The sequence below is a fragment of the Mesitornis unicolor genome, unplaced genomic scaffold (genome assembly GCF_000695765.1).
Source record: "Mesitornis unicolor isolate BGI_N332 unplaced genomic scaffold, ASM69576v1 scaffold18338, whole genome shotgun sequence".
Classification (NCBI taxonomy): domain Eukaryota; kingdom Metazoa; phylum Chordata; class Aves; order Mesitornithiformes; family Mesitornithidae; genus Mesitornis; species Mesitornis unicolor.
This window is the reverse complement of record NW_010202730.1, coordinates 1-12,874: the sequence shown is the minus strand read 5'-3', so window position 1 is coordinate 12,874 and position 12,874 is coordinate 1. Positions and strand designations below refer to the sequence as shown.

At 38.5% G+C, this 12,874-nt stretch overlaps 1 protein-coding gene across 1 annotated transcript in view; it reads right to left on the bottom strand.

Annotated features, from left to right (window-relative positions):
* LOC104545368 (N-acetylglucosamine-1-phosphotransferase subunits alpha/beta-like) overlaps positions 1-12,795 on the bottom strand; it is a gene marked incomplete at both ends in the record, with an annotated part of 26,007 nt that extends 13,212 nt beyond the window's left edge. The window contains 7 exons of the mRNA XM_010190492.1: positions 18-152; positions 394-458; positions 1,154-1,359; positions 2,131-2,172; positions 4,176-4,295; positions 8,380-8,465; positions 12,573-12,795. Coding sequence (XP_010188794.1) covers positions 18-152; positions 394-458; positions 1,154-1,359; positions 2,131-2,172; positions 4,176-4,295; positions 8,380-8,465; positions 12,573-12,795 — 877 coding nt within the window. The remainder of the gene's footprint in view (positions 1-17; positions 153-393; positions 459-1,153; positions 1,360-2,130; positions 2,173-4,175; positions 4,296-8,379; positions 8,466-12,572) is intronic.
* Between the last annotated feature and the right edge of the window lie 79 nt (positions 12,796-12,874).

The window sequence follows — 12,874 nt, the reverse complement described above, 5'->3', positions numbered from 1 at the left end:
TTCCTACAGACCCTTACCAGTTTTACTTTAGAGGCCAGGCTCTCCGGTAGTTTTGTTCGCAGCTGATTTGTTTCTTTGAATGTAGCTGGAAATCCACTAAGGAAGGCCAAGTCTTGCATTAATACTAGGCCTGGAACTTCTTTGTCAGTAGTCTAAAAATAAGAAAACAAGGTATAAAGACTTTTTTAAATTTACAGCAATTCAGGCGACAGATTTAATAGTGTATACTTTGCCACTCAAACTGCAAAATTGAAATAAGGATTATTTTAAAAGCTTTCACTTCTCACTACATGTGAGTTATGGAAAGAGAATAGCACAGAAACACTTTCTAAAAATGTACAAAAAGTTTAACATATAAAAAAAACCTCATCAACAAATTTTAGAAGTACATACCAAGTAACCCCTCCATACTATCTGTTTGCTGCTGTGTTTTAACATTCCAGAATGAGCAGCTTCAACTAGAAAACATAAAATGCATTGCAAATCAAAAACTGAAAGTAACTTCTTTTGTATATTCTAGTAATTAAGATATACTTTTGCAAATTAAAAGAATTTAGATACTCATGGTGTGAAGAGTTGTCTTTATAACTGGAAATAATTCTTGGTAGTAAAATGAACACCAGTGGTTGGACTAGTGGAGGGAAGTGCTCAGGCACTACATAGTAAACAAAATGAGAAGCCCATACATGCTCTAAGATCCTACTTACATATGCTGAACACATGGATAATTTTGTTTTAAGATATGCAATCCTTTGAGCAAAGGCATAACTTATTGCACAATATTCGAACTAGACTTCACAGCAATTAAAAGAGGATTTCTAAAACTAATCTTCCTCAGCCTAAACCTCAGTCTTCTGAGGTTATCAGCACAACACAGATATTCAGATATCAAACCTGTTTTGCGATAGGCTTTTAAAGCATGGAACTCTAATCATGCTTTAATCAGTTGTTTGGGAGGTAAGCAAACAGTATCATTAATGTCATCATTTAGAGGAACAGATTGAGGACAAGAGATGCTGAACGACTTGCTAAAGTCAAACAGAAAATTAGTGGCAAGAGTCAGTACTGGAGGGAAAAACAACTGAAATTCACAGCAGTTTACTACAAAGCTTCCTTAAGAAAACTGGCTGGAATCTGACAAACAGGTTCTTACCATCCTTAGGGCTATCAAAAACAATTACTGTCACGTTGGTAGAAGGATTTTTTGGTTTTGCTACAAAGAACATATTGTTAGCAGCTTGTAGAGCGGGATGAATGGACAGGAGGTCTTTCAGTGTGACGTTGGTAGGCAGCGCAGGGTCCAGCACAAGCATTGGCACTTTGATGCAGTGTGTCAGCAAACATTCCAGTTGCTTCTCACTACAGCAAAATAACAAAGATAAATTTTGTACAAGTACTAGATTCAAGACAAAAACCAATGTTAGATGCAATGAGAGATGTTTCTGTAAAATTTGATCAATTATTTCTAACATCTGCTGGGGCAGGGGGAAATTACTAGGAGGATGCTTATTTTGCTGCAGAAGGCGAATACCTGATTGCTGCAGTGTAGTTCATTGTCATAACGGTTCTTTCAAAAAGAAAGATCAAAAGATTAACCTTTTGTAATCAAAACATTACAAAGTTTGGCCACAGAGAAGACCTTATATAAAGATCTCTAAATAGCAGAATGACCAAGTCAAATGAAGAATGGGACAGACGAAGCCCTGTCGCTTCTTGGCAGCACAGAGGCACCAGAGACTTGGCCCCTCCAGAGACAATTACTTGCAGTGTCATGGACACAAATGGCAGCTGAAAGCAACACTGAAAAAATTTTCATGCTTTTGAATTATAACACTCCAGGTACATTAAAAATCCATACTTGGACTAGGAACTGTGCTTAACCAGTGACATGGATATCCTTTCTGAACTTCAGAAATTGTCACATTTTAAGCTCATTCATAAATATCACCAAAACATCACTTTTATTCAACAAATATATTATCATGTTGTCAACTTTTCTTGAAGTGACATACAAGAAAAGCATGCACAGGCTATAGAAAACCAACAACTCCCCAGCCAGCATCTGCTTTCAGCTAACAATAGGCAGTATATAATTTATTCCAATTTATGCCCAAAACCACAAAAACTCACCTCTTCTTTGTTGGTTCTGTTGCATTCTTTCCGAGGATTTCCCTATTACAAAATTAAAAGAACTACATTAAATAACACTGAGCTGACAGAAGGGAATTTGGTCTAATTTCAGATTGTTAATTGAATCAGCGACACCCTGTGAAAGCACCGATAACCCAGTTATAAAGCTGCCAAGGCCTTGCTACTTGCCTTGCCCAGGCAAGCGCAGGCTGACAGAGATGCCCCTCACTGCTCACCCTCACAGAGCGTAGCTCAGAAATTCGTGGTTGTGCTGACAGCTGTGGTGGCGGGACTCTTTTTGCTAACAGGATTTTCAGGTGTTATTACTGGATTACTTAATGAAAGTGCTGTTGATATGAAAAACACTTGTGAGAAACCAGGATGAAGAAACCTGAAACTAGGCAGACTTGGCTGTTTTGCCTAACTTACATGTTCTGATAAGGTCCATCATGCATTTGCCATGTGCCTGTAGAAGCTAATGAGGATTAATATAAAGGTAGTGCAGTGCTAATGCTAAATAATAATCACAATAATATCAGAATGGCATCCTTCTACAGACACCAACAGAAAGAGAACCATCATCCCTCAAGCTACTCTCTCCCACTGAAGAATAAAGCATCTGGACCACAACTAGCTCGATTCAGGTGTAACAACAAGAAAGCTACAACTTACTAAGTTTTGCTATGCAATACAAAATACACACACTCATTAGCAGAGGTTTACAGCCTCCTTGCCTTTGTCTTCTGCAGTTATCTTGATCCCATGAAACAGCTCTTCCTGTAACAGTGCTACCTGTTTTCAAAGTACATTTAAAAAGTCATCTACAAGGCTGCCACTGTAGATAACAAATGTGGCATGGACACGAGTCTTACTCAGAAGCTTGATATCAACTTTCCAAACCACTGTCATGGAAAAATAAAATGTGTATGTTTTTCCCTTTGTAAAATGGGAACCACAGCATGAGTGATGACAAAGCTAAAACCACTAACATTTGCTATATGAACTGCCAGGAAAAGGTTAGTATAAATTTGAAAACTTTTCAGAGCAGAGACCATGTCTATGTTTAAGATGTTTAAACTTAACGGATTTCAAATTCTACTAATACTTCCATTGCTTAGACAGCAAAATCAAGATTCAGAATTTGACTTGTGATTGAATCGACAATTCAACACAATTGCAACAAACAACTGCAATTTGTACCTAAATTGCAAGTCATAACATGTCAAAAATCAGATCAATCCACTCACTTCTGCATTTCAGATTATTCGGAATTAAACTATTACACCCCTTAAAATACAAACTTGTTCTTCCATTTAACATATTCTCTGGGCAAAACAATAAGCAACTCTGTGGACGTGTGACTTAAGAACTAAGCCAATGGCTACAAGACACAATACAGGGTATCTGCAGCAGCCTGTGTTTGAAGCCTTAGATGAGGAATTTTGCAGAACTGTATAGTACAATCTATAACACCAAATGCAGAAAAAACAGGTCTTTCTCTCCTCATTTGAAAGCTGACTCATACCTTTATAACATGAAGAAATTATTTTCTCCTTTCTCAGTTTCAGTGTTTGGGAGACTACAAATCTAACTTTAAAAAGGAGCCTTTAAGAAACACAAGCTTAAGATTTTATTAAGGCCATTATAAAAAAACATAATTAGGAGGGAGGTAAAGAAGAGGAAGGTGATGAAGAGAGGCTATACATTTGAGATATAGTATTATTATTATTTATAAAATGAGTTATAGAAATCAACACAAAATGACATACACAAAGCACAGTTTTCTGCATGGCATTTTAAAATTCAAGATATAACAGCCTTAATTACTTTAAATTATTATGCTTTGTATCTTAAACAGTTTTCTGATTAGACAGTACTTCATAGTGAAATGTAGAACTGAAACAAGGTTCTGAGAGTAAGCAAATGAAGTGGGAAAATGCGCTTTGAATTTTCATGTTGAGTAACACGAGAGAAAACCAAAAAGGGCTAGTACTGCATTAGATTGCTGCTGTTGGTTGAAGGAAAAAAGTACATAAGACTGTTACCTCATTATTTTCTGTTCTTCCTCCATCTGTTCTCTGACCTGTTGCAATTCTTTGATCAGTTCAACATCTGTGCCGTTCACCCAGGTGTACACCACATCAATCGGCATGGGTAAACAAAGCCTACATAATTCAAATGAAAGCTACATGAGCTGTTTAATATTACATTACAAGTGTTTGTAGCATCCTACAATAGCAATTTCTGTCTAACAACAGAAATGCTTGCAGTCCGGGCTGCAAACAAGACAAAGCAAAAAGCTTCTCTTTAGCTATATATATCATCCCTTAATTATACACAAGCCTTTGACACAAAACCAAAAAGGACAAAGTGGCTATAAGAGCTCAGTAACTAAACTTTGTTTTAAATTTCATCAACATTAACCTATAACCCAACTCCTTTGAACCCATAAATATTTCTCAAATCAGTACCAACATCCAGGCACATCCTTAATTCACCAACTACATTAGAAACGACAGCATGAAGTACAAGGACTTAAATGATACTTGCTCTTATTTAATTACACAGACTCAATAAGCTCTCAGCAGGACCAGATCTCTATCCTAGAAATGCCTCTTAGATATTAGTAACAGGGCATTTCATAAACCAACAACCTAAGTAGGGTACATGAATTCAGACTCTAGACACAGCAGTCAAATTCACTGTTTCACAATTGAGTGGTGTGGAGCTGTTTCTGGGCAGTTACAGATTTCCTAGCATACCTAAGGCAGAAGAAAAGAAAGAGTTTTGTGTACCTTTTTTCTACTTGTTTATGATAATCTCCTCTTTGAGGCACACAGCTTTGTTTCAACAGGTACTCAAGGCTGCAGCCAAAGGTGAACCTCTCAGTCCCAGACAGCAAGAGGATGTCCCAACTATTATTTTCAAAAGTTTCCATGTCAAGCTATTCAATACTTTCCTAAACTGTAGAGCATTTCTCGAATTTCTAAGATTCATGGGGTCACATAGTGGCGTTTCCAAGGAAAGGTGTTCCCTCCCTACCAACTGCATCCTTCAAAAAGCATTCAAGAACAGACAGGCTTATATGTGAGCATCTCCTCAACCTTCCCTTGCCCATTATGACATGCAGACAACTTCCACCCAGGTTCACTTTCTACTTGCTGAGATTCAAATAACTGAAGCACAAAATTTGGTTAAGGGGCAGCCAGTAGCTGATCACAGCACAACAGACAGCAACATTTTGTGCTCAATTCATCACTGTTCCTAACTGAGCGAGGACACGGTGGGTCATTCTGAGACAGTCTGAACAGCTAAGCAGCAGCTCTGCCCTCCCCAGTAGCACCACCCAGAAAGTCTCTCTCACCTCTGACATGCAACACTCTGCAGGAGGCTACCCCCTCAACTGGCCAAAAAAAACCCAAAAACCTCAATTTATTGAATACAAATACCCTTCTAATCAGTTATTTCACCTCCTTCTCAAGAGATGACAGTAGCTTCTGGTTCATGAACAGGTACAACTCAAGGTATGTTTTGAACTAAAAAGTCCTCCACATGAGTAGAAATTCAATGGCAGGAGCTCTTCCAGATTTTCTGTATTTATTGTGATCAGTTAAATTACTGGATTGAGAGTCCATTGATTGCTACAGCTGGGACAAGCGTGTTCTAGGTGGAAGCACCTGACTCAAGTCAGCTGATTTCAAATACACCCAACCTTCAGTCTCTTGGGCAAAGTGCAGAGTTTATTTACCCAGGCTCCACTGAAGAACAAAAAATGTTTTTAAAAAAAAAAAGCCTGAACTCCAACTCTTTCTAGGTTACGAGGCAATTTTCACTTCTGTGAAACCTCTCCCCAATTTATGACTTGCTAAAAGTGTACTATAACTATATATAGTGTGTATATATATACACACACACACGTATGTATGTACATATAACTACGTAATCTGCTAAACTGAATTTTTACCATTGAAATTAAGTCTCACACAGCCAAATGCTAATAAACTCCTTGGAGGAAAGGCATTTTTGGTCAGATGCAGGTATGTCAACTCTGAACTAACCCTGGCACGGCAAGCTTATCCTTCACTGCCAGTGGCAACAGAGAAGAGGAAGAAAAAGGCTATTAAAGCAAGTGAACTGTTTGGAGATCCGCTAGTCTACTTGCTTAAAATTTGTCCAAATACCCAGATAAATTTTTTTAATGCATTTTTTCAGCATACATTGTTTGAGAAACTAGTGGTTATCAAGCATGATAATACTAAAAAAATAGATTTCACACACAACTTAATTTGTTGCTCCCAATTAGGATCAGTAACACCTTTTTAGTCTTTGCCAAAGCTTTCTGGTTGGTTTAATGGCTTCTTAAAGAGTATTGAGACTTTATACTTTGAAAAGCATGTAGTGGTATTTTGCTTTAAAATTAAAAAGGAACAGGAAAGACACTTCCATGTTATCCTTCCCAAACATTATTTTTAATATGCAAAGTCTTTTTGACTTGAGAGTGCAGGCAGAAGACAAAAGGTCACTGCCTCAGCATCCACAGTTGCTGAAGGAGTACGGCAGCCTCTGGATCTCTCCCAAGCTACACGTGATCTCCTAAGATCATACAGCAATCTCCGACCTTATTGAGCCTCTTCATGAAGGAATGAAAGTCTATTACACCCTTAAGCTCCCCACTGCAAACCTCCCAGCCCTCCTGCCCATTACATCTCTGTAAATACCCACCAAGTGCAGCTCAGCTGTTCCACTGCTATTCCCACCCCAGTACCTCTTGGCTCCCTAATTTGTGCATCTTTTCCTCTCTCCAGCCTCACTCTGCTCAACATGTAATGGCTCCCCAACCACCGATGGCTCCTACTTGCTGTACCATACTGAAATCAGCCTGGACATTTTAAAACCTGACGACTGTTCCTTCACATTTTGTTTCTGTACATATTTTTGAGTTTTAAATTCAATTTGGTCATGTCCTAGAATAGCAAAATTATACTTCAGCATTTGCCAAAATGCAGGATTTGCTGGTAAAGAGTAATAAAATAGAGTACTCATCCAAGACTCTCATGCATGCAATTCCATTATTTCATTTCCTTACCTAAAGTAACTAAGTCTTTAAAAATGGGTTTGGGTGAGGGGTGCTTGGTAAAAAGCCCTGGAATTTCTACTCCACTGTCTCAAGCTGTGTAAGAGCCAGGGCAATGCAAGTAGAAAGTTTAGCAGCTGATGTGACTGCCTGGAAAGTAGAACAGCTGGGTTGCCAAAGGATACGTGACAGGAGGGAAAAGCACACAAAAGCAACTGCTAAACTCCAAGGCAGAACAAGAATTTTCCTTGGTCTGGCAGAGAAGAGCATTCAATAGGTGTGACTCACAATGCTAGCAACATCACTGCTTTTATGCTACTCAGGCAGAAGAGTTTTTGAGTTTATAATGAAGAGCTTGCCCACATGCACAAATTTGTCTACATTTTACACTGAGATCATCCATATAAGCTCTATCACTCTGCTTTCATCTGTCATCCTTTGGGAGATGGGGGAGGACAGTAAGATATAACAGTGCATAGGATTCACTGCTGCCATGCAATATACTTTTACAGTTATCCTGCAGCAACTAAAGCTTGACAAACTGATCTGATCATTTCTACTGTCTCATGATTCAAATAAACCTCAAAGCAGATTAAGCATCTGCTTTCAGGGTTTGGTTTGGTTGGTTTTTTTTCCAGTCAAGTGTATCAACACTACAAGTCAGATGATATCTCCTTAGTAGCTTCTTCCACGTAATAATTCACAGTCCACTGACTTCCTGAGCAACACACCCCACAACTATTCAGACACGAACGATGAAACCACAAGAAGTCATGCAGCAGTTAACATAACTGAAGCAAATGACCCATATGACTTGTTTCCAACTTGCTGTGAGTGACTTTTCCCAGGCACTAAGCTTTAAAAAGCCTCTTCTTGCTAGCTTTGTGACTTCTCTACTAAATGTCCCTCAGGAGATGTCAAACAAAATGTAAGGTAAATGAAAAATAACTTTTAAAAACACTGAGAGATAGAATTTTAGGTGCACAAGAACAGTACTTATATTCTCCTACCTTAACGTGGAAAGCATCTCATGTTCTCTCTATACTGCTAAGATTATCACCAGATGCAGGTCCTACTAAACAGTCTGTTACTTCATCTAGAGTATTTAATTTAAATATTTGAAAATTCACTTAACAGTAAAATGTCCAATACTGTCAACTGCAAGTAAAGCTCACCGATTCTGAAATGATTTGCCAGCAACGTTGTCTCTGTATGAATCAAACATAACATGATACTGGTCTCTACTCCACTCCAAGACAACCTGCAAAGAAAAAAAGAACCATACACACTTGATGTCACCATCTTCTAAAATTAAGACACTTAAATGTCTCCTTTTGAAATGCTTAATCACTACCAATTTCATTCAAATTGATCTATGCATTAATGCACAACTGATCCAAACTAGGTTATTACACTGAGCCAGCAATCAGACCCAGAAATTAAGAGCACACTTGATTTCAACAAGCTTTGTTTTTTCTCTGCAAGAAAGGATTTCATGTTTTATGGACATACTCTTTGAGCTACTATTCATTTAGGTTACCTCCCCCTTGTCTCTTAGCCTTTAAAAATTCAAGAATATTTTCTAAAAGCTGAGACCTAAAACAAATATATTTCAGTACAAGCAGGAAAACCTTACCCCCCACATAATTTTGCTTGTCTTCCTTTCCCATATAGGGCCTACTGAAGTACACAAACCTCTGAAATCTGATCTTTGCAAACAAACAGCCAGGTCAGGGCATATCAAATTATAAAAATGGACTTGGCCACAAACTTAAAACACAGCAGCTCTTTCCCAGTACAGGTGATGTCTTGCAATGCAGCCAGAGTAACCCAACAGTGAAGCATTTCAGCAGGCTGCAGCCTCTCTTCCCTCCCCATGCATTTCTGCTGCCTCACTTCGTCTTGACACGAGTTCACCCAGCCCTGCAGTGAGCCAAGTCATGGAGCTAAACCAACAGAAAGCTGAAACTTCAAAAACCAGAGCACTTGATCTTCCTATGCTTGGTTGTTGGAGGAGATGAGAAATGGTGGGAACACACAGCTGAGGGCAGGGTTTTCTTCCCCATCTTCATCCAGCCATCAAGGTCGCTTAGCTAAAATGTCAAGCTGTGCCACACTTTAATGCCCTTTGCCAGCCATCCCCATTCCCAGGCATTTTCATAAATTTCCCAATTCATGAGAAAACAGCCAAAAGCCAATTCTTATTTTGGAAAGCTGCAACTTGACATTCCATTTTTATTCTTAAATGACATACGCATATACACAAAACAAAGGCACATAGTTATGTCTCCATCACTAACAAAGTATCTGACACCATGGTTTTAAACACCAAAAAAAAAGTAATCAGACTTTTTAACTCTAAAAATGCTTAATATGCTTTGATACAGCATTAAAAGCATAAGTAATCTGAGATAAAAATAATATAAAACATTTCAGTTCTACTCCAAGATAAACTTGTTATGGTATCTTTTACAGTGAAAATCCAACCTTTAAAACTACAGTTGCACCTTGTGCTGCTTTGGAGATTAAGGCATAGTGTCTTATTTTACATGAATAAGTAAATATTTATATGTACAGGAGAGGAAAAATAAATACACTACTCTTCCTAGGTTTAATTTTTACTATTGCTTATTTCTTGTATTACAAGAACTAAGAAATATACCATCTCTCTAAGATAGCATTCAAAATTATAACATCAAGACTACTTCCCTCCCTGTTAAGATACACATCTCTATACCCTCATGCCCACTAAAGCAAATTAAAGCCTTCTAGAGAGCATGGAAAGCACATTTTGTGGCTGGATGACAAGTACATGCACAACTCCTGCCAAAGCTGCAATCGGTCTCTTTGTAACCAAGATCACATCACACAAAGGGCACAATTTCTCAGGTAAGCATAAAATCTCCTCCCTTAAATACTTAAGTCAGGAAGTGTCTTAAACACACACTATTACACTTTTTCATGCGTAAGTCATTATGTCCTTCTGCCAAACACTAATTTAATATTGCACACACTGAAACACAGCCATACAGAAACATTTGCTATGAATGATAATAATGAACTGACACCTACTGATCTGCTTCTAGAAGAAATACAGCAGTATTTGAGTAAGAATGTAATTTATTGCATGAATAATACAGCTCTCCAGAAGAAAAGCAGTAACCTTTCAAGCACCTGCTTTTTGCCTTGGTGCAGCTATAACCAAAAAGGCCCAGGTAAAAAAGTTAAGTCCCTCCACCTGATTCATTTTTTCCTATAACTGTTTACTCGCGTCACATTATTTGTGTTGCAATAATGCCCGGAGGCTGCTTTGCTTCAACTTTACATACTGATAGTATAAAACCACCAAGGGAACATTAAAGGGGAGAGACACCCTCAATTAGGAGATACTGTACCAGACAGGCGGTAACAGTGGTTCTGGCATGGCTCAGTTATAAAACATTTCACAAAGCTGAACCACCTACAGAAGGACAGCAAAGAAGGGTTTACAACCAAACTGCCCTAAAACTCAAAGCTCATCTTACAACTAGGTTACAGCATCGGCTTAGACCCAACTACCCTATAATTTTGCAGAAATGTTCCTAAATCATGCCTAATCCACTGTTATTTCATCGAGTTCAAGTTTTTTCTTGAAATCAAGTTCATTTTCACCCTGAGGCTGCAAAGGCCACCATTAGCAATCTCAAATTATTTGCCCTAACCATCCGTTTTTAAGCCAGCATTGATGTTGCTACTAGCATGAATTTAAGTGAGCAGATCTAATTTTGCCTACTGGGATGGAAAAGCTGGCTCTAGGGATGCGGGAAAAGCAGAACTGCAAAGGCTGCTCACACTGCTTTTTATTGCTTGACAGTTCCTTGCAGATTGTTAAAAACACTTGAGCTGATAATTACTAGAAAGATTCCTTGGCTTCATTTTAAAAACAGTCATATATTTTTATTAGTTGCTGCCTTGCAGACTCTATATTAAAGAAGTGCTTTGCATTCCCACTACAGTTGTCAGAAGGGGTTTAAAATAGCGTTTGTTCTCACAAGCCTAGTCTCTCCTAAATCTTTAAGCTACCACTGTTTACCAAAATACACCACTTTAAATCATAAAAGTAAAAAGCAAAATGCATGCAAACATCTCATACCACACTCATTTATCATAATTGTAAAAAGAAGTTTTTCCTGTATTTCTGTATGATCATTCCATAAAGGCTGGTGGTGTTCTTCATGTTTTGTTTGGGTTCATTTTTTTTTAAAAAAGCTCACACATTTCTGGTCACTTTTCTTTTTTCTTTACATATAATTTTGAAAGTTTACTCCTACACGAACTTGCAAGCCCTGTGCTGTCTAAACAGTGCCTAAGCTTTCCAAATAGCTCTAAAAGGCCTAGAAGTAGCAAACTAGGATTTGGTAGGAAAATAATTCGAAGCAGTGATTTTGACAGATTCTCAGTGAAATCAGTAATAACCTGGACAACTACTGAAGTGTTTAAAAAAAAAATAATTTTAAGAAATCCTAAAGTTGGGTACAAGTCCCCATTCTGAAGAAAGGCAAAAGTATACTCAAAGTTTCGGCACCAAGAGGTATACACCAATCAAAGTTGACAATCATGTACAAACAGGTGCGTGAGAGTACTACACAATTAATTCATTTGCTAACGGCTTTCAAGTGTTTCAGAAACTTGTGAACCCTGCAGGGATGAAGTCCTTTATGCAAAGCAGATGTACAGATACACCAAATAAAACTCTGATTGTTCTACATTCAAACAGTTTTAGATAATACTCTTCATGGCTCTTCATTTTTTTTGTATATGTAAGAGTCCATTGGGGGGGGGGGTAAGAAAAAAGGAAAAAAACCCAACTTGTCTTGAGAAACTTAGGGATCAGGAAATACCAGTTTGTTTGTATTTAACACAGCCATTCTTTTACACTGACAAAAATATTTTCTTTAATTCCCCAAATATTTATTGTATTCTCAAACACTACACTGAAGCAGGATTGATTTTTTTCCCCCCTCCAGATTCTTTCACTTCTGACTTCCAAAACATACAGGGCAATATAAAATGAAGCCTTAAAATACACATCTACATAAAATTGCATATAAAAAAGTAGAAGTTATATTGCATCAATTACAAAACAGCTGGCAAACTGAGTAAGAAACAGCCAGCAGTGCAATGCAGACTGCCGGGCTGTAGGCAGCTTGGAGGGAGGCTACACTTAACTACTTAACCTCTGGAAAGAAAGGATTCAGTCACTCCCGGTTGTCATCTGAAGGCTACATCCAGCGCAGGCTTTATAAAAGCCAAATAAAATAAAATATACAGCACTAATAAATCACCTGATAAGGTACGTGGAAAAAAATTGCACAAGGCAAGAAACCACCAGCTCCTGGAGCATGCAGATTTGTCCCCGCCAAGGCTTTAGGTAGCGGCTAACACCCCCCCGGGGCGCCCGGGTCTCGCCGCCCCAACAAGTGCGAAGGCGCAGCGGCTCCCCCGGGGTAGGAGCCAAGGTGCGAAAGGCCTGAGGCCAGCACGGCTCGGCACACCCAAAATGCGACACACGGGGTGCTTCGTGCCGCTTTTCAGCCGCGATGAGTAACGTCCTAGAGCAAAATGGGGGCACTGCCACCGTAAAGCACGTTTTCTCTATCTTAATAAAACACACAGACATATATGTACATA